Below are 22,246 nucleotides of genomic sequence, written 5' to 3' on the forward strand. Positions count from 1 at the left end.
TTGAAAAGCATTAACAGATTGGAAAGGGAAGTGGTATTCAAATGGCGGAGCATATTGTATGTAATCCCATCAGGCCCGGGACAGGAATTATGGTTATGAGATAATGCTGTTTCTAACTCAAACATTCTAAACTCGCAGTTATATGGAAAGGTATTTCGTTCGTTAAAGCGCAAAGGCAACCGTTCCGCACGATTCTTAATTGTAAGGAAGTCAGGGTTATATGAATCAATAGCGGAAACCTGTGCAAATGTTTGACCGAGAATGTTGGCAACATCTAATGGGGCAGAATACTTCACATTCCCTCTATTTAAAACAGGAATGGAGGATTCATGATATATTCCATTAGCAGCCTTTACCTTTTTCCATAGAACTTTGCTGGAAGTAGATGATGTTATAGAGGATATGAATTGAATCCAGGATTCCCTCTGACTACGACGACGTATGCGGCGAGCTAGTGCTTTGGCTTTTTTTAAAAGCAACGAGGTTCTCTGTAGTAGGGTACCTACGAAAGAAGTTCCATAACTTTTTCTGACGTTTGTGACTGTCGCGACAGGCTTCATTCCACCACGGTCTTCGAAATTTCCTTAGACGTGATGTACTCTTTGGAATAGTGGAAGTTGCGGCACAGATTATGATATCAAGGACATTTTGTACAGCTTCAGAAATATCTGGGATGTTGATCATAGACTCAGTGATATCTGCTAATTGCGAAAAGGCTTTCCAGTCTGCACGCTGGAATAGAAAACGCGGAGGACAATAAGTCACACCGCCTCCATCAGCATGGGAGACGATAATAGGATAGTGATCGCTATTATATAAATAATTGCTAACAGCAAAAGTTAGCAACGGTAGAAGTTCAGGAGAGCATATGGCCAAATCAAGACTGTGGAAGGTACGTGTGGGCTCATGAAAATACGTCTTTTCATCATTATTGAGCAAACATAAACAGTTATTAGAAATGAACTGTTCTATTTGCTGCCCACGAGAATTTGTACTATTTGAACCCCACAACGTACTATGGCCGTTGAAATCGCCAAGCAGGATAAAAGGCGAAGGAAGCTGGTCCACTAACTGGTCAAGATCTTGTTGACGAATGACATCATGAGGCGGTAAGTAAATACAGCAGACTGTGACCAAAGTTTTTACATGAACTTGTACAGCCACAGCCTGTAGAGAGGTGTGTAGGGTGAGAGGAGTGCTCGGATATAAATTGGAAGTGAAGATGCAGACCCCTCCAGAACTATGAGCTCCATTGTCTGCATCTTTCCGAATACAATTGTAACCGCGTAATTTGATTGATATATTTGGCTTCAAGAAAGTCTCTTGAAGACCAAAACAAACAGGATGAAATCTGTTAATAATAGACTTGATGTCATGAAGTTTGGGCCGAATGCCGCGACAATTCCAAGAAAGGAAGGTACCCATTAAGAGAGTGATTTGGAAGGAGAGAGAGAAGAAGCAGCTGTTGGAGTTGCATGATCATCGCAACTCATACCAAGTTCATATTCATCCTCAGACGGATGCAGTTTAATATCGGGGCTATTAAGCGTGTCACCAAAGATGGACTGTAAGTCCTTATGGACAACACCTTGCGTCGCTAACCCCAATGCGACGAAATTTTTCGATGCAGAATTTTTCAGTTTCTTTCGCAAATCTTTTTGCGTAAGGCCACGTTTTGCTAAGTTTAATGTCAGAGAGTTCTGTGATTTTGATTTTCTTCTAACAGTTTTTTGAGTATCAGTGTTAGTTTTCAGAGTATGTTCAGCATCGGAATCTGATGTTTTTTCATTATCTGTTGTTTTCCTGGCATATTTTAAGCAGTTTTCACAAGAGCAATTCTGACAGAAAATTTTCTTAACTGCTGAAGCATAACTGACACCAGGGATTGGGGTCTGTGCCTTAACCCTGCGTCTGGCTTCAGGATAAGATAAATCCTCTTTGAATTTTATTGTCGTAACCCGCTTTTCCAGTGCCCAGCGAGGACAAGATCGAGAATATGAGGGATGATCGCCACCACAGTTTACACACTTTTCTTCTGCGGTACACTGTTGGCTATCATGCCCTTTTTGTGCGCAGCGGGCACAAGTGAGAGACCCGCGGCAATTCATTTTGGAGTGGCCAAAGCGTTGGCACTGAAAACACCTTAGTGGATTAGGGATATATGACCTAACCGGTAACTTTATATAGCCTGCATAGACGTACTCCGGTAATTTAGAAGTTTTAAAAGTTAATACGTGATGTTTCGTCTCAAGTACTTGTCCATCACGTCGTATGGAAATTCGACGCACATGTGAAACACCTTGAGATTTCATTTCGGAGACAATTAACTCTACGGGAAGATTTAGTATTTCGCCGCAGGTGATGACGCCTTTAGAGCTATTAAGTGATTGGTGAGGGGTTACAGAAACTCTTATTGTTGCCAAGGATTTTAGTTTTTGTATCTGTTGTGCTTGCTTACGAGAAGAAACCTCCACAAGCAAGTCGCCAGATCTCATTTTTCGAATAGATGCAACTTCGCCGACTGTAGCATTTATTGCCTTTTGTACAAGGAAAGGGGAGACTGTTTCAAAAGTTTCTTTATTTTCAGAAATTCTATTTATTACGAAAAAAGCATCAAAATGTTCATTATTGTTGAAAGAAATAGGTACTTTGTGACGCCCACTAAAGGGACCCTTCTTGGGAGGAGCCATGCGATATTGAGAGTGATTCGGGCCCGACGGCACCGCCCACCACGGAGCCCAACAAGGGAAGGCAGCCACCGGCTCTGGCCATTTCCAGCCTCGGCACTTACCTTGGTGCTAGCCGGAACCTATACGCTGGGAGTTACCCCCGGGGACAGTGACCACCCTTAACGCCAAGCCCAAGGAGTAACCCCTTCGCTTGATCCCTAGCAAACTAACCACTTAGGTGGTTAGTAACCAGCCGATTGATGCACAGGGGACCACAGTACACCACCCGTCTTTCAAATGGGTCGCCACGCACGGCAAACACGTGGGGTTTTGGCTGTCCATGAGAAGCTAGAAGCAAACAGAGCGGCGACAGCTTCTCATGGAGAGCTGCCTCGCTTGCCGTCGAGGGAAGGAAAGACACAGCAGAAAGCAGAAGGCGTAGAGGAGAGCGAACTGAAAGGGAGTAAAGATCCCTGGGTACCTCGGGATTGGGACACCCGTACTCACCTATAGTAGGTGAGCCCCTGAGGGGTTGAATTTATAGGAAATAGGAGTAGAAAAATTGAGGAAGAATGGATTTGCACTACAGGGAATTTCTGTGAATTCACGTATGAAAACTGCACAGAAGAATACGTAAATTTTAAAATCAAAATAAAATTTGAATAAAAAAACTTTTAATAAACTTGTAAATCCGTTTTACTTTCATGTATTTTACCATGTATACTATCTTTTTGAACGTTGAAAGTAAAGTCACAATGAGGAAGTTTGAGAGCAATTCAAGAAGAAAACATTTCCAATTCATAAAAACGTTAACGTTGAAATGCTATAAATGATTATTTGTACATAAAAAGCACAAACACAGAGATCCTTTACTTGACTTTCATAAAATTATAGCATAAATTCACACAGTATCTGTGGCGGAATATTTATTTACTAAATAACCATCAGTAAAATTTGCTTATAAAGTTTTTTCCTCAACCGAACAAATATATAAATTCCTTTAAGTTATTCGCTTCATGTGGGAATAAAAGAGGCCATTTGTTCTTCAAGCCTAATACACTGTATCATGAAAATGTTGCCATTTGTTCTTCAAGCCTAACACACTGTATCATGAAAATGTTGCCATTTTAAAAAGCTTTGTTTAATTAATTGTATACGTTTTTATAATACCAATAAATGCTGTATCTGTAGCTCCGTCTGTGTGTATTCGCTCTATATGTATGTAAGATAAAGCGAAGCATATACACTTCTAAGCCATAAAATTTTCACATTCAAACTTTGAGAGATTTTAATTTCAAGCCTAATTAATTACTAGTTTAGAGAATCTGATAAAAAAAACATTTTCAGTTCAACGTTTCGGGTAGTCTCTCATCTAGAACATTTGCCATGAGAGAAAAATAGTGTCTATAGGTTTCATAGCGAGTTTAAGCGATTAAATTTTAACTGAAATAATTAACGAATTCGGGAGAAGGCAACTCTTTGAATCAGGTACTTAATAGTTTTTTTAATGTATCATCTTTGGATTTTTAACAAAAAAGGCTGCCCAAAAATCAAGTAATATACGTTAAAAATCTTCAATGATTGAAGAAAATTTTGCAATGACGCTGATTAAAAACTATTTTTTGGAGGAAAATTAAGATAACAACTCATCATTTGTCCTCAAGATTATGCTTGTTTGAATATTTCAAATAGTTTAAGAGAATATCAATGAATTTCTCTGTCTTGGCTACAGGAGTGTCGATAGGGATTCCCACCTGGTTCAAACTAGGCCCGGAGTAAAAACTTATTATTACATCCAATCTCTTTCATGTTTTAGTCAAGAAGGACACATGAGGTCCCTTACAGTTTCTGGGCACTGGTACCCGTTTTGGCAAGCATGGCACACATTTTAAAGCGATATTACCCGATAACATCTTCAAAGTTCTAGTTCGACTGCATGACTGATTTTGCAATAGAATTTGCTTTTTCATTCCAATAATTTTTGAATGTGCTACAATTAAAGGTTTATTTTTAACAGCCATTCTCTAAATAACTCTCAGATTTTTAGAAGATAAATCTTTCAAGGCTTGAAGGACATAAACAATATTTTTTTCTTTCTAGAATTGAGAAATCGTCAGTGGCTCGACAGATTGTTAAAGACTCGGAAATAAAATGAAATTAACAAGATGAATCCAAGAAAAACTTTAAAGAAGAAAATTCTCATAATAAAACATTTAAATTAAATAATTAGATGTTTTAATGCCGATACGACAAAAGCTAAATTCCAGCAATGACAAAATTTAGATAACCGGCAAATAAATATTTTTCACAGGATATGATGGAATGTAAGAGTTAGGAATGCCAATGTGCATATAAACAAACATATATTTTGAAAATAATTCTTTTCATTTCTAAATAGAATTCTATTCAGTAAAGCGCAAGTAAAAAAAAAAAACAGTAAAAGAAATTTATGGCATGCCAATTCGGTGCATTAAAATTTTAAAATTACTAAAATTTTTTATTAAAATAATATTTAATCCATTAAAATTAAGAAATTGCAACAGTTTATATTCATGAATAGATACTAAAATATTCGATTGGAAAAAGCCGCATAGCAAACGCAAAAATAAGAACTCTGAAGAAAACTTCAACAACGTATGAATAAGAGATGTAATTGAACTGTAAACAGGATTAGTAATTCAACGTAATGGAAAAGCAGTTATAAAATATGCTCACATTAATTTCAAAAAAGTTATTGCAATTAGAGAAATTGCCTTTTATAAATGACATTAATTCCGCTGAAAACTCCTATTTAAAAGCTGTTTATTAGCTCAATAAATCCTTTTAGGTGCTAAGAAACAGCATCAAATTTCGTTCGGATACGTCAAAGAGTCTGGATTTGTATAAAAATCAAACGTACAAACACATGGATTTTTATATATATAAATATATATACACACAGACGGACAGGCAGATAGATTTCATGGTCGTCCCTAAAATAATTAAAATCCATAAATATCAAATGAACCCTTTAAACAGCTATTTTTTCTAGTCGTGATTAATTAAAACATTTTTAGAATTGAGAGTGCCTTAAGAAAAGTGATTCATTTAAATTATTAGATCAATTTAATTTGATTAATTAATTTGTCTAATTAATAATTAAGTCACGCCATTTTGTGTGAGATTAAGAACTGTAGCTCCTAAATTTTTGTTTTATTGAAAAATTTGTCAGAATATATACCAAACTATATAACATCATACAAAGATTCATGAAGTTGATGGAAAACATACTTCCCATGGCCTTAGAAAGGGTTCAAAAATGTAAGTATTTCTATTAAATTTGAAAAAACTTTGAGAACAATTTTTGAAAATTGATGATTTTTTAATGTAAATTTCACAAATAATGTTATTAAATTTGAAATATACTTTACTAACATGCAAAGTAAACTTATTGAATAAATTATGAAAATAGAATAATACAGCGAATTACAACGTATAAAGCTATGATACTCCGGATTAGACATTCGAATTCTAAGAAAAAATTACCTAGTTTTCTCAAAATTTTCCAACATTTCGATTCAATTATTCATTTTGCTTTTTTTTTTTTTTTTTTTAATTTTTCAGACCTTAGAAAAAAGGCATATTTTAAAAGACCTTTCAGTAGTTCCTCTACAAACATTCTCAGTAGTGAAAAGTAGGAGACAATGGATTTCGATGCCATAACAAACATCGCTTGGAAATATTCGATACGATGCAGGCATTGAAACCACATAAGCTCGGGACCTTTCCCACCGCCGGATGAGAGCCAAACAAGAGGCACTCGACTGTTTCAACAAAAGTTCAAAATACAAAGAATTTTCTCTAGGAAGCAGAAAGTCGAATGAACCTGCTCAGGTGCCGATGGTGAACCGCAACATCGCCCCGGAATGCGAGCCGCAACAAAGAGCGCTCCCTCGATAAGCACGGAACGTCGTCTCTCTCTCAAAAAGGGAGCGCGTCAAGAGATGTATATTGCTTTCCCGAAAACCCAACCGCCCATTCAGTGGATCAAGCGACTTTTCAAGGCGTGGAGATTGAAGGATTTCAAATTTGAAATCATAGATTGCGGCAATGAAATACATTCCACAGACCCCGTGGTGGGCCACAGCATAAGATTTATAAATATTGTGCATGTGTGTTAAGCGCAAGGGTCAAAAATCAATTCATGCTTACTTCATAACTATAAAATGATCCCGGCTCTTTCAAATTCGTAAACAGCAGCATACTTCTGCTTCTAATATAGAGAGCTGAAATAATTATTAATTATTTAATACAATTCTAATTCTAGCATAAAAACTTCGGGTAAGCCCTTGTGCAGTAGGTATTCGCGAACCTCCTTTTCAATACTCAGGAGCGTAATTATAATGCAGTTGGTTCATTTTATTTACATTATTGGTTAGATGCTCTTTTCCAATTATTATACCGATGTGTTTAAAGAAAAAAACCTTTTCGCATAGTCAAGAAAATGGCGTTGTTAACAAAAAGAAATTCACTTCGAGTTCATAAAGTAAAAAAGGCACTCTTTTATGTAGCTTCACAAGTTATTAAAGAAATGAAGGTGTATAGTTCACACAGCCATCTTTTCTATTAACGGATTCAGTTCAAAATTGGATACAACGCTGCAATTTGGATGCTATCTTAGTTCAATGTACTTCTGAATGATTGTATGCAGATAATTGAAAACGAATATATATATATATATATATATATATATATATATATATATATATATATATATATATATAACCAATCTAAAGTAAGAAATAGTTTGAAAACGAAACTAAAATGAAAACGAAACAAAACAGTTTCGAAATCGCAACTAAAATTTATTACCTATTCAAACTAAAACCAAAAAAGAACTTTATAGTATTTAGAGAGCGCAACTGCAGCTACTTCTAAAACACAAATGAATTGATACAAAAGTATTAAAATCAAGTTAATAGGAAAATCAAAAAAAAAAAAAAAAAAAAGAATAAAACCAAAAAAAAAAAAAAAAATCCGGCCTGAAGACTTTTTCAAGGATCACTCTCAGGCAGGGATTCAAAGAAAGGGATTTTTTCTGTGAAGGAAATGCAGACATAGTCTAATAATGATTCCTCGTGACCCGGAAATCCCCTGAAATTAGGCCCAAGATATATATATATATATATATATATATATATATATATATATATGCGTGAAATATCTATATAGATTAAGTAATCTAAAGGATTTTTTAAAGAATTACGATACCATTTATACTTTGTAAAACGGAAAGTTAAAAAAAAAAAAGAGGTTAAATATCATTATAAATTATCAAATTAAAATGTGTGTGCTGGTTTTAATGTCCAGAAACTAAAAAGGTGGATTTCATTTCCAAGTTATCTGCAGATGTCGGGTTGGTGGACGCCTACCGATCGGGTGGAGGGCCCGCTAATGATCCCCTGCCGGGTCCTAATGAGGAAACCCGACTGAGGGAGGAATGTTGAAAATGCTTCATGACGTCAAACTCATTGGTCGCATTGCGAAACTCATCACCACATTCGCGAGTCGTAAATAACGCAGCGCAGCTTTGTAAGAAGAAGCACTAAAAGATGCCAGATGGGAAGCCAAAAGGATTTTCGAAAGTCACAAATGAAATAAACGATTTTTAACTGGGATCAGCCCATACTGACGGAAGGAATTTGTTTTACCATTATGAAACCAGGCTAGATGCAAAAAAAAAAAAAAACCCGTATGCAAATGATTTAATACTAATGATAGTCAAATACTAATGAATACATCCAGACGATTCCAAGACAAATTTTTAAAAGAATCATTCAGACAATTTAAGATCCCATCAAACGCTCTCTACTTGAAACAAAGGGAATAGCAGATATACTAATACTATAAGACATTGGTAATTTCCGTTAAAACCAAGTTAATTAATTCAATTCAAATATCATTATGAATCTATTCATTTCCACTATAGATTCATTTTAATAGTATTTATTCATGTCAACCAACTTTGAATTGCATCTTGCTACAGTAAAAGAAAATTTTATTTTAAATTATACTTCTATTATAAACAGAGCATTCTAAACGGCTAAGTGCGTTTTCTAGACAGATGCGGCTACATAAAGTTGACCAAATCGCACTAGTTGTTGAGATAGGAGTCAATTTGTTTCTTGATGTTGCCTGAAAGTGAGCTATCTATCAAAGGATATAAAAACTGGTGAAATTGGTGCAATTGTTGCGACGAGGAACTTCTCCAAAGAGAATGTACAATGTCTATATAGGATTTCCCTCGAAAATAGAGGATGCGGGGTTAATAAAAATAGGAAATAAGATTTTTTTTTTTTTTACTTTTTAAATAATTTTATCATTTTGTTTGTACTTTCTTGTAGTTATTTAATAGCATTTTGAATTCAACATAATTCAGGTAACCTCATGCTGAGTAAAATTGCACAGAATTGAAAATCAAAGTGGTTATGTGAACTTTGAGAAAGGGTTTTATGCTCTAATCAAATTTTTTCAAAACTCCAACCCTTTAAATCCCCTCGATCAGCTGCTGAGAACTGGCATTTTTACAAAATCGAGTACCTCTAGATTTCTCCGCGACTAGAATCACTTGAGTAAGCTTGGAGTGATATTGAGAGGAGTTAAATAGCAATGCAAATACAAAGCTGACTAATATACAATAATGGTAATTGTTACAACTGTAACCTAAGGGTCTGCAAATATCTTATGCCGTGCTATAGGAAATAGATATGCTCATTTCCTACAAATTAAAATAACTTTATTTACAAAAAGCACAGAGGCAAACAAGAACACAAGCAACACCACACAAAACAGAAATACGCAGAAGCGTCTTTTACATCAGATATTATACAACGACGTAATGACAGACCAATCAGATCGCCTCATCACATCTCTTCAATTTCTCTAGTCGTAAGGGCTGTGACGTCACAGTTGCGATCAAAGATAAATAATGCAATGGCGTCGCAAAATAGTAATGAATCTATCTATAACAGTAGTAAATTACTGGTAATAGTAATAAATTAAGTTTCATTAATAAACTTTAAATTAACAATTTAAATAATAAGTTTATTTAAATTGTTACAATTTTAAGTAAACAATTTAAATTTAAGTTTTATTAATATTATTAACTGCAGAATTTTTTTATCTTGATTATTCTTCTATTTTTCAATTTTCAAATAAAACTTTTCACAAATTTATTACCATGTGGCGCCACTGGTAAAGGATCAAAATTTAATTTAGCAAATGATTCGTTATTAATTAGGTTATGGAAGTGCCAGTGTATTGACAATCCGCACATACATGTGCATAAAATTTTACTCTCTCTTTCTCATGAATTCTAATTAGGGAAATGAATAAGAAATCGATTACAAAATTCAGTCTCCACAAATACGAAATAAATCATATAAAAAAAGTTGGAAATTATAAATGGCATGTGTGCATTATTAAATAGCTTTTAAAAGTCTCTTAGATCTCATATTCCATGAATTAAGCAATATAGTTAAAAGTCCCTTGCCCACTAAAGCCCCTTGCCATCCTCTTAACTTCGGAACGGTTGCTGCTATATTCATAAAAATGGTGACAAGTAGGGATTGCAATATCGGACAAAAATTTCAATACCGGTATTCGGTATTTTTTAAAACTTAATACCGGGATACCGGTTTTTAATACCGGTATTAGAAATTTTAGAAAAAGAAAGAAAACACAGGTGTTTTCTTTGTTTTATTTGCCAGTTTCGTTAGAGAGTGTAAATATCACAAAAAATAATTTGTAACTTATAAATTATAACATTATATAATCACAAAAAAGTGAAGGAACGTCTTATTTATTTAAATCACAAAAAAGTGTAAATATCACTATTCAGTCTGTGGTACTATTACAAATTTTTGAAATGTGATCTTAAAAAACATAATGCATCCATTGTACAGTCTTTAAGCCTGAAAAGTAATTTTGTGCAAAAATTACTAGCTGTTGAAAACGCTCTTTCGGCATCTACTATAGTTAGTGGCACTGTTAGCAATGCGCGATATACTTTTTCCAAGTATTTACCTCTAAATCCCTCATCTTCAAATAAATTGATTTCTCGTCAGATGGTTTTGGATATAGCTGATTTCTGTATTGTATTTTGGTTTGTTGAAATTTTTTTATTTATCGTTCATTCTAATTTTTGTTCAAGAGACAATTCCGTTTCACTATCGACAGTAGTGACATCATAATCTTCGATAATTGAACCGAATTCTTCTGAACATGGATAGGTTTGTGGATAAAAAGTTTTAAGAAAATTTACTATAAACTTAATCAAATTTGAATTGGTTATTTTCTTTTCTTCTTTTTCATTTTCATTTTTAAAATCATTATAATTATGTAAATACCATAAGACATTTTCTATTTCGGTATGCCTTTCTTCTGTGCGAGTTTTCAATGTAATATATAATTCTTCAGATAGTGATGTGTGCTGTTCTTTCAGTGACTGCAACATGAAATTTATTGTTGCATTAGTTGCATAAATTAGAATCTCTCCGACATAATGCCTCAACAGTCAGTTTTATTGGAAGTAGAGCTGATATAGTTCTGGATATTAAGTCGAATTCACTACCTGAAAAATTAATTTTGAGGTTTAAGTCGATTATTGTTTTTTGGATTGGATTTCTCAGTTTCAAAAATCGTACCATCATTGGAAGTAAACTGTTCCAACGTGTTTTAGAATGTAATATTAACATATATTCTGTTTTATTTTCAGTTAGTATATATTTTAGTAACATATCCTTTTTTATTGGGGAACGTTTAAATATCTTAACAATTTTTCAAATTTTATAAATTATAGAAAGCAATTCTTGATAGGTTAATATTTCATCCCCATTAGCAATATCTTCTTCAACAATTACATTGTCATTATCTTCATTGTCAATATCACTCTCACTCTTAGTCTCTTCAAATTTGGAATCCGAAGTTTCTATATCCACAGTATTTGGATTCTTCTGTTCTTTATTTTTTTGGTATAATACATCTATTAGTCCTAATTGAATTCCATGTGCATAGCACAACTGCTGATTTGCACCAATCAACTTTCCAACTTTTTTCATAATTGTTTCTCCATCAGTCGTTATGGATACAATATTTTCTTTCAGAGATAATCCATGTTTCGCTAATTTAGATTTAAGCAATTAATTAGCTAATTAATTTCGCCCGTTAGGGAGACATAAAAACAAAAACATATACTATTTTGCTATGTTCGCGATTCCTGAACATAGTAGAGACAATTAAAAATTTTTTTAGTAAATACCGAAAAAACGGTATTTAAACTTGTGAATACCGGTATTACAAAATTGTACAAATGGCTCAAAATACCGGTATTCGGTATCCCGGTATACCGGTATTGCAATCTCTAGTGACAAGTTATAGTAAAGTAACCATTAGCTACGAAAATAAAACGCCTTCGGCAACATCTGGTGGAAAACTGCGGAGATAGCATTCCTATCTCGAGAACAGAACGAGATAGGGGGAAAAGGAATTTACAAAGAATTCGATTTAGTATACAAAAAGACACCCTGTGGACAATAATGCGAAGAATAGGTACGATTAATTTAGCTAATATGCATCACGAAATTTGAATGGAAAGAGAAATGATTATGTTTTGAGCAAATCACAATATCGCATCGCTTGTGATTCCCAGTCAAAAGGACTGCGGTTGAAACCCCGGGGGCTGCATCCTTGCACTGATTGTCTTTATTAATAGCGTATAAAATAGTGCGGCATCAGCTTAACGCAGCTTGTACATTTTTGCAGTATGCAAATATGTAAGAAACGTCGCACCTGTTCACTTGAGGAGCTATAAAATAGATATCTTCTTAGGGTTGTAGTATGTTCATTCTCATGGTCATGGAGAGATTTTCCAAAGTTGAGTATTGTGAGACGGTTTTACTGCGCGGTGAATGTGAACGCAAGATGCGATCAGCAACAAGATTACGCCAGCAATATTTTCCTGCAGGCCCGCATCCTTCACATCAAATCATTCTAACTGTTTCCCAGTTAAACATCTTTAAGGGAGACAGGCTGCATGACTAGTCAAGCTGGCAGACCAGCTAAAGCAGGACGGCAAGTTTAACCGGATGAGGTATTAAATCCGAAATGCAGCACAAGAGAGATCAGTGAACACTGTGGTCTTTGGAAAAGTCAGGTTTGGAAATTCCTAAGCGAATTAGTTGCTCATCCAACGCCTCAACAATTGCACTGGACGGGAACTTCGTCATGAATCCGATACAGGTCCAGTCAACATTCTTGGCAGATATAACGTGGACGGACGAGGCATGCTTTAAAAGGAATGACATGTACAGTAGGCAAAGCACTCATAAGTGGGCGCTGGTAAACACTAGATGTTTTATCGAGGTTCGACCTGAAATGCGGTTTGCTATTAAGGTTTGGTGTGCAATTTACGATAACAAGCCGATCAGCGCACGATATTTATAATTGCTACAGATAGTAATGCCCGATTTTGAGGAGAACCTGCCGTTGTTTATTCTTAGGGATCCATCGTTTCAAAATGACGGCGCCCCTGATCACAGTCACGCCAGTGAAGCAGTACCTGACCAAGGAATTCGGGAACCAAATAATTGGGTATGGCGGATTAGAAGAATGGTCACCACGTTTGCCTGATCTGACACCATTAGACTTTGTCCTGTGGGGATACTTGAAACAGCAGGTGTATGCGACCCCTCCATAAACATTGCAGAACCTTAAACGACGCATTAAGGATGCTTGTATTAACGAATCAAGCTCTTTGCACCAACGTGAGCAATGTGAATTGCAAACCAGGATCCAAATGTGCATTGCAGCTGGCAGTCAGAAGTTTGCACATCTCAAACAGAGGTATATTGTTATAACTAGCGGAGTTTTTTTTTTTTTTTTTTTTTTTTCTTTCTTAGATTGTTTGGTCACTTCACAGTGCAGAATATCAAAAAAAAAAAAAAAAAAAAAAAAAAGAACAGCAGGTTTTAACCACCCTATTTTTCGCATTAATATCCACAAAGTATCTTTTCGCACTAAATCGATGATGCTCTACATCTTTGTACATCATTCCCCCCCCCTATCACGTTCTGTTATCGAGATAGGAATACAATATCCGCAGTTTTCCACCAGGTGGCACCATACGCGGTTTCATTCAGTAACGCACGTCTACTTTACTGTACCTAGATACCACTTTTATACATATAGCAGCAGCCGTGTCGAAACTAAGAGGATGGCAAGGGAGTTAGGTGGGCATGCAGTATAAAATAATATAAAACATATACAATATTGTAAACTTTGCCATATTTCCTTTTCTTTCTCCAGTTTTGTAAACAAGCACCATATAAAAATGCTTCGAAACTATCAGAATTCATTAACCTCAACTATTCATTTTACAGTCTATGGAAGCATAACAGTTTAAATAAGCATTCATAGCTTTAAAAAAACAGTAGTAGTAAAATTACTTTGGAAAAAGGGACAATTATGCAAACAGTTAAAATGCTGAGTAATCCCTAAAAATATTAGAATTCTTTTTAACAATGAAAACATTTTACACATTAATTTACAGTGAATTGTAAAAATAGATGCGCAAAAACATAAAAATTAGATAAATTAAATTCCGCAATTCATAAAGTCTAAAGAAAAAGCGCAACTTCATCAGAATAGATAAGATTTTCCACAATTTAATTATAAGGAGGGTACACAATATGTTGCAAATTTCTCAAAGCTTTAATCTTAAGCGTTAGTGAAGAGAAGTGTGCATCGCAGCTTCTGTCATTCGTATGAAGACGTGATACTTGAAACCATCCGTTTCATACATTTAAGTGAATTCACAAACAATGTGCTTCGTCTTCTTTTTCCCCAATGATTTTACCACAAAAAACAATCCAAGCCTCAGTTTGAATCATACCACCCATCTCCATCCTTTAACATTTCATTCAATGCGTCAGATGTGTTATGTAAAAAAATGTTTCGCCAAATTGTAATGGTCATTCCTCCGATTTTTCTTCCATTTACGAGCCCCCCTCCCCTCAACTCCCATTTTCAGTTACTGAAGTAATTGGAAGGGATGCCCCCAAACGAGTGTCCCAAAAACCATCGCGAATATTCTCCAATGAAGATGCTCAGCCTACACGGGCAAACATTTGTGTTGTTGTTGGGTTTATTGGCGCAAGAGCCATTCTTGGCCATACTGCGCCAAGCGTATGGTTCAATTTCATCCCATATAATAAGTGATTAAAATTTCAAAAAAGACGGTCGATTCTAGTAAAAAAACGGACATTTTTTTTAAAGTAGCAATGAATGCATGAAATTCAAATGTAACAATGATTACTAATTTTTTTTTATAGTAGAGAAAAAAAGGAAAAGTTTTAAAAGCTCAGAAATATACAGAGGGATATAGCAATAAATATCAGATACAAGTAAAAAAATCGATAGATTTTAAAAATTTAAAAATATTTGGATGGTATGTTTCACCCACCAGGTCTTGCATGTTAAGATTTGACGAGTGGAAGAAGTAACGACGATGAACTTCAAAATTAGGACAGACAATCAAAACATGTTGAATGCTTATCTCAATATGACATTTGGAGCATATTGGTGCCCTTTCACCAAAAAGGAGATGGCGGTGAGTATATCGAGTATGCCCTATACGAAGGCGAGTCATTTTGACATCATTCTCACGTTGTCGTAGAGTAGGCCATAAACCAACTGTGGGCTTGATGAAATGCAACTTATTGTGGATCTGCAGATCCCATGCCATCTGCCATTTAGAAAAGATGTGTCGTACAAGGGACCGCTTAGCATCACAATATGGAAGAGATTGCGTTAGAAATAGTGTTGCAGATTTAGCTGCAAAATCTGCCCTTTCATTACCGGTAATACATGCATGCCCTGGGACCCAACAAAAGAGAATTTTGAAACCCCTATTTTCTAGGAGTCGTAATGTACACAAAATTTGAATAGAAATAGGGTGCATCTGATAGTGATAATGAGAGAGTGTCTCCAAAGCACTCAGACTGTCAGTATAAATTATAAAATTACGCTCAGAAAGGGGCAAGATTTCGCGAAGAGTACAGAAAATTGCCACCAACTCAGCCATGAAAACGGAGCAACAGTTGTGTAGGCGATAGCTCAGAGTATCAGATGGAATTATGATGCCGCAACCGACATGCCCATCTGATCGGGAACCATCTGTAAAGATTGGTGTGAAAGAAGAATACTGACAGCAATGATAAAGAAAAAGCTGCTGATAAACAACAGAAGTAGTGGAGGACTTATCAAAACCTGCAAATGGATTCAGAAATGAAATGTATGGGACATCCCAAGGCGGAAAGCAAAAAGAATCAACAGTCGTGATGGTGACATTTGAAAGGTCCGAATCACGCATGAGCAATTTTGCTCTCTCATTGAATGGAAGAACATGTGAGGGGCGGGCATCATATAGTCTGCGAAGACCTACGGGAAGATTCATATGACAAATAGGGTGATTAGGGACAGATCTTGTACGGTAATAGTATAAAATAGATAACTTCTGTCGTCGTAAGTGAAGAGGCAGTTCGTGGCAAGTAACATATAGACTCTCTACTGGTGATGTACGGAAAGCTCCGGAGCAGATTCTTAGAGCAGAGTGGTGGATAGTATCCAGTTGCCTCAAAACTGTAGGGCGTGTAGAGCCATAAACCATGCAACCGTAATCAATACGGGAAAGGATTACTGCCTGGTAGATACGGAGTAGGGAGGTTCGATCGGCACACCAAGATGTTTTTGCCAGAATCTTTAAAATATTTAAGGATTTTTCACACTTCTTCCGCAAATATAAGATATGCGGTAGGATGGTAAGTTTCCGATCGAATATCACTCCTAAAATTCATATTTCGTTTACCACAGGAATTGGAATATTCTGAATATGAATACACGGATCAAGATGAAGATTTCGTTTTCGGCAAAAATGGACACACCGGCTCTTCTCCGGAGAGATCGTATGCCCGTTTTCCTTGCACCAAGAGACCAATTTGTTTACAGCGGCTTGTAACTGCCTTTCAATTAGATTCATATTGCTGCCTTGACACGAGACCTGCAGATCGTCAACATAAAGACTAGCATGCACAGATGAAGGTAAATGGGTTAAAATTTGATTAAGATGAATAATGAAGAGTGTGACACTGAGGACACTCCCCTGCGGAACTCCCTCAGCTTGAATAAAATGATTTGAATAAAAGTTACCTATACGAACTCTAAAAGGGCGATGTGATAAAAAGTTTTGTAAAAATATGGGTAGGTTTCCCCTAAAACCAAAATTATAAAGTGTTAAAAGTATACCGTAGCGCCATGTGCGGTCGTATGCCTTCTCAATATCGAAGAATATGGAGACAAGGTGGTTCCTCTTAACGGCAAACATTTGTGATCTCGGATAAGGCATGCATGGCATTGGCGTCACCTTAAGCGTAAATTTAGCGTTTGACTGAATCTAATGTGTGATCTCTCACGAATCTTTAACCATTATTAACTGGCATGCGTTAATAATATCTGTGAAAGATCCGAATTTCTGTTTTAGGCGCAATTTTCCCAACCGATTCAAACCAAAATTTGACACAAGACTACAAATGTAGTCATAAAATCACATGCATTCAAGTTATTGCGCTTTTCAGTTATCATGCTTACATGTTTCTAAAAGTACGGCGGATGTCTACAGAATTTGATCCACCTCAGTCAGTCACTTCGTTTTGAAGTTGTCAACTTAGATTCGAACAGTCGAATTTCTTTTGAATTTTGAAATTCCTCAAAATTTGACAGAAATCAGCAAATTTGGTGTGATACCAAATCTCATCCGTCTAGCTCAAAGGTATTTTGAGTTATCTTTGTCGCAGATAGCAGAAATATGCCAAAAACGTGTTTTTTTCTTGCACGGAGAGGAGAACATTGCAATCTAAAACATGCAGATTTGTTGAAATCCTGTAGTTGAATTTTTTTAACGGTTGCAAATCTTTCTCTGCCCTACGAATACAAGAAAGTAAAAATCTTTCACGAAGAGTATCAAGAGGTATTTTCCCCTCTGAAAAAACAGAGATCTCGAGTTCTCCATCACTGCTCATAAAATGTGGCGTCTTGACTTCATAGAATAAGGTCTTTTATTCACAGTATTATTTCGAGGGGTATTAAAACTCTCCAATGTTTTTTTGGGGTTCATTTCCTTATCAACCACAGCAGAGACAGCAAATTGCAACGTCACAATTCTTATATATTCGGCTTTCATACCTAATCCCAACATGTCATGACACCTGAAATACAAATAAAATAAACACGAAAAACCTGTGACCCGAAAAAGTATAAAGGAATTTAAAGGGGAAATCTTTTGGGGGGGATTTTAAATGCTTTTCCATTTTCACTCAGAATTTTGGTTCCATTTTGCCAAGTTATATTATTAAACCAAAGTGAACCTTAAAATTTAAATCTAAAAATGTTTCTGAAATGGAGTTATATATTGAATTGAGTCATTTTTATTTATGTTTGAATAAATGGGTTTACTTTGATTATCAAAAACATTTGTTTAACAGCTTGAAAAAAAAGCGCCTATTAAATCTTGTAAACACCATACAAGGGTTAAAATGTGCAAAATGGCTATCGCTAAATAGATAGCTATGGAATCACTGGGACGTATTTTGCTCGATTCAAAATTTTAGCAGGAAAAAAAAACAATTAAAAAAAATAAATTGGCCATGTTGTTTCGTCTCAAGTTACGATATATTAAAATTGAAGATATGTCTTTATGCTAATAGAATATGAAGATAATAATGACAAGTTCCAACAAGAAATGAATGAGAAAGCGACCTCAGAATTACATTGAGAAGCTGCATTGAGATTGTCGCATGAAGTATCATCTTTGCAAAAAATAATAACTAAGAGGCCTTTAGCAGCGTTATCTGATTTAAGTACACGCATGCTTCATTCGTTATAAAATATTTTGACAAGAACAGATGAATCGGTGCTAAATTCGATTCCAGTATTGCAGAAAAATCTCCCTGCACAATGACTCGATAATTCTCTTTTCCAAAAATGGCGTTTCTGCTGTCTAATGAAAGAAATGAGTGAATAGTTTTGCTTCTTCATCCCCAAAGCAGAAAAGTCGGGGACCCATTGAAAAGTCAGGGAACTTTTAAAAGTGGTGACTTCGCCAAATACAGCGAAAGTGGAAATTCTTTAAATTTGTTAATACGAAATTGAAAATTTCACGGAGGAAACTTGAGATATAAAAATTTTGATGAACGGAATAACAAATTATTAACTTTTTGTCATTTTTATAAGCCAGTGCATTTTCTCGGATGCTTTATGATATATTTAAATTATGGAGCCTATCACAGCTAGTTTCGAAACTGAAAAGGTTTCGATTTGTGACATAAACAATCTTTTTATTCCTAACCTCATGCGCCATAAATAAATTAACAGAAGCGTGCATAGCGATGTGCACAGCACGTTACTATAGTGTAGTGCAACAAGTATTTCAGTTGTAAGTATATTCTTACATGATTTTAACTCATTTCAGTACTTACTCATCGGTCTCGAATGTCGCTTTATCAATTTCAAGGACGATAACGCTGTCAAGAATTTTAATTACTGAATCACGATTTTTAAAAATGGTTCATACAATACTTCTAATTTCAAACCTTTTGTCTGTAACGTGTTTTCAATCTGTGATTTATTCTGTTTTACTCCTTAATTAAAGTATTAGTTTAACTCTCTCTCTCTCTCTCTCTACTCTCACTATTTTATAGAGAAGAGTATTTTTTCTTCTTTTTCTTTAATTTACATTTTTTTTTTAGGTTGAATGAAATTTACGGGTAACTTTAGAACAGAAATGTGTTTTTTTAAAAAATTTTCTTTGATGTGTAGGAATTTTATACCACTAACAGTATCTAATTTTCCGATTGAAATCCAAGATTGAAAAAAGTTTGATAGAGGTTTTCGAAGTATGCAGATTTCATACACGGAGAATCGACTGCATTTTAGAAGAATGAAATAAAAATTATAAATAAATGAACCTATATTTGCAAATATACCTAATGTATAAAATGCATGCATAAAAATAGGTCATTCATCTAGTAATTTGAAAAGTAATATTTAGCAACTGATAAAATTCTTCTTATCTTTAATTTTCCCTCTTTTTATTTAAAACGAGAGACAGACTTTGAACTGGAATCAGCAGGTAGAATTATCAATCGGTAAAATATAATCATGCTGAAATATAAAAGTATTCACGAACAATAAATTGATAAGCCAATGAAGAGAAAATTAAAAAAAAAAACATTATACAATCAGTTGCTCCAATTAGTTAGTTATTTTAGTAAAATATTCTCGACATTCTAACATCTTAAACAAACAAACAAAAGTTTCGTTTTGAACGAACAGCTTTGGATTTCTTTATTTTAAATTGATCAATAGCTGCCTCGAACGTTCGCCCCCGTTGATTGGCATATATCTGTCGAGGTGATCATGGAAATGTTCTAAAATCATTTGATGTCATGATAAGTCCTGTGTTTCAGTCAGTTCATCCCTCCATCCCCCTCTTTTTCCATTCAGTCCAGGGTCACTGTGGGTGTAAACTCCTCATAGAACTGATGTGATGTCAGTAAAATTGCAGTTTTATAAATTTTACACATCTTTCAGCACCGCTACTGGAGATACCAGTGGACAAAAATGATATACGAAGGAGTTTATATGAAGTAGTATCGAACTCATTGACAGGCAGATCAGAACAAGCGATAAAGGAATTTGAAAATAAGGAGTGGGAGTTTTAAAACATCTATTTAAGTTTTTTGAAGGAAATTCAGACTACTGCATTCATATTTATATTATTTTACAAATTTACTTACGTCATTATTTGCTGTTAAAAATGGACTAATCGAATATAACTCTATGGTTAACCACCGTCATCTCACAAGTTTCTCTTAGAAAGTATTATATTCATCAAGCACTTGCGGTGGAAAGACGTGCCATGTGCATTGAGATGCTTTTGTCACAGAATCGCCCATGATATGTTACACACATCAGTAAGCAATTGCCTCAGAAGTAAAACTGATGTCCGCGACCCGTCGACTGGGACTGTTTGCCGGAATACAGTTTACAGCAGCACAGCTTTAAGTCGAATGTTAAATCTTTAAGAGATGTAACTTTTTTTCCGATTTCTATAAAGTATCGAGAATTTTGTGTGGCTTCACAGCGTATTGCAATCACACAAAATTGGGCACCTATGAATTTTTTGCCTCTCCACAGGATCGGCCGTCGCCCATGAAAGCGGAACCTGGATGCAATATGCATGTTCCCGTATACATTCCAATGCTACTCACCTTCTCCGGGACACGTCTTGCAACATCTCTGAGGCAGTAGTACAGGGTCGTCGCAGGATGGTTTTGGACAGTCATTCTTGATGTTCTTGCATCGAACACGGGATAGGATCCTGCGCTTCCGCTGAACCTGGAATGAAACACACATCTTCAGAAGAAAGCAAATGCAATGAGTACAATATACAAGGTCTTAGTAAATTAAATGCAAGAGTTTTGAGTGACGGTCATAAAACTGTATGGTTTGGTTTGGTTTGGTATGGTATAGTATGGTTTTTTGGCGCAAAAGCCATTTTTTGGCCATGCTGCGCCAAACACAAATAAAACTGTATGTAAACGACATAAAAAAAATGTTGCATCTCAGTTTGTCGACGAACGTGCTCGCCCAGTTTTGCATGATGCAAAGCTCTATGCAGCAACAGACAGATGTAGCTACCGCTAGTGGTAGATGCGCGAGATTGAAATGAAATAAGTATTTTTAATCAAAGAACTGATTGATAAAAGCGGATATTACCATTAAAAAGGTAGCTGAAAGGAATGGCAATAAAAAAAAGCATAATTATTGACTAATGATAGTAAAAAAAGGCACGTTTCATTTCCCTTTTTTCCATTCAATTGTTTGTTTGTTTGTGGTTTAATGGCGCAAGAACCATGTTTGGTTATACTGCGCCAAGCAAACGGTAAAATCAGAGAAGATTATAAAATATAAAATCTATGATATCAACATAAAACTGGTTAAAATATAGCACTGTAAAAATCAAATTTCTGCAGTATAATATGAACATGGGTGTTAATATATGATAATGAAAACTTAATGAAAAGCAATGAGACCATGCAAAACTAACAAACGGTAAAAGGTTCTAAATGCAAGTATAAAAACGAATGGCTCGTAAAAAGTTAAAAATATTTCGGTGGAATTTTTCTCCCACCAAGTCCTTTAAAGTTGTTGAAGATGTTGAAAAGTGGTAAACACGTTCAGAGTTAAAAACAGGACATTCAATCAAAATATGTTTGATGCTAAAATCAACATAACATGTAGGACACACTGGTGCCCTCTCACCAAAAATGAGATGCCTATGGGTGTATCGTGTATGCCCTATACGGAGACGAGTCAGTTTGACATCCATCTCACGTATAGATAGAACTGGTCAAAAACCAATTGTAGGTTTTATAGAGTGTAGTTTATTATGCGTCTGCAGATCCCATGTTTCTTGCCAGGTT

The 22,246-nt window shown here is 35.3% G+C and overlaps 1 protein-coding gene across 5 annotated transcripts in view; it reads right to left on the bottom strand.

Annotated features, from left to right (window-relative positions):
• The window catches only part of LOC129985332 (chordin-like), a 203,516-nt gene that overhangs the window by 91,411 nt on the left and 89,859 nt on the right, over positions 1 to 22,246 (bottom strand). For all 5 annotated transcript variants that reach the window (XM_056095319.1, XM_056095317.1, XM_056095318.1 and 2 more), the window contains exon 3: positions 21,032 to 21,158. In XM_056095319.1, the coding sequence (XP_055951294.1) occupies positions 21,032 to 21,158 (127 nt within the window). The remainder of the gene's footprint in view (positions 1 to 21,031; positions 21,159 to 22,246) is intronic.

This window comes from Argiope bruennichi, chromosome 9 (assembly GCF_947563725.1).
Source record: "Argiope bruennichi chromosome 9, qqArgBrue1.1, whole genome shotgun sequence".
NCBI lineage: Eukaryota > Metazoa > Arthropoda > Arachnida > Araneae > Araneidae > Argiope > Argiope bruennichi.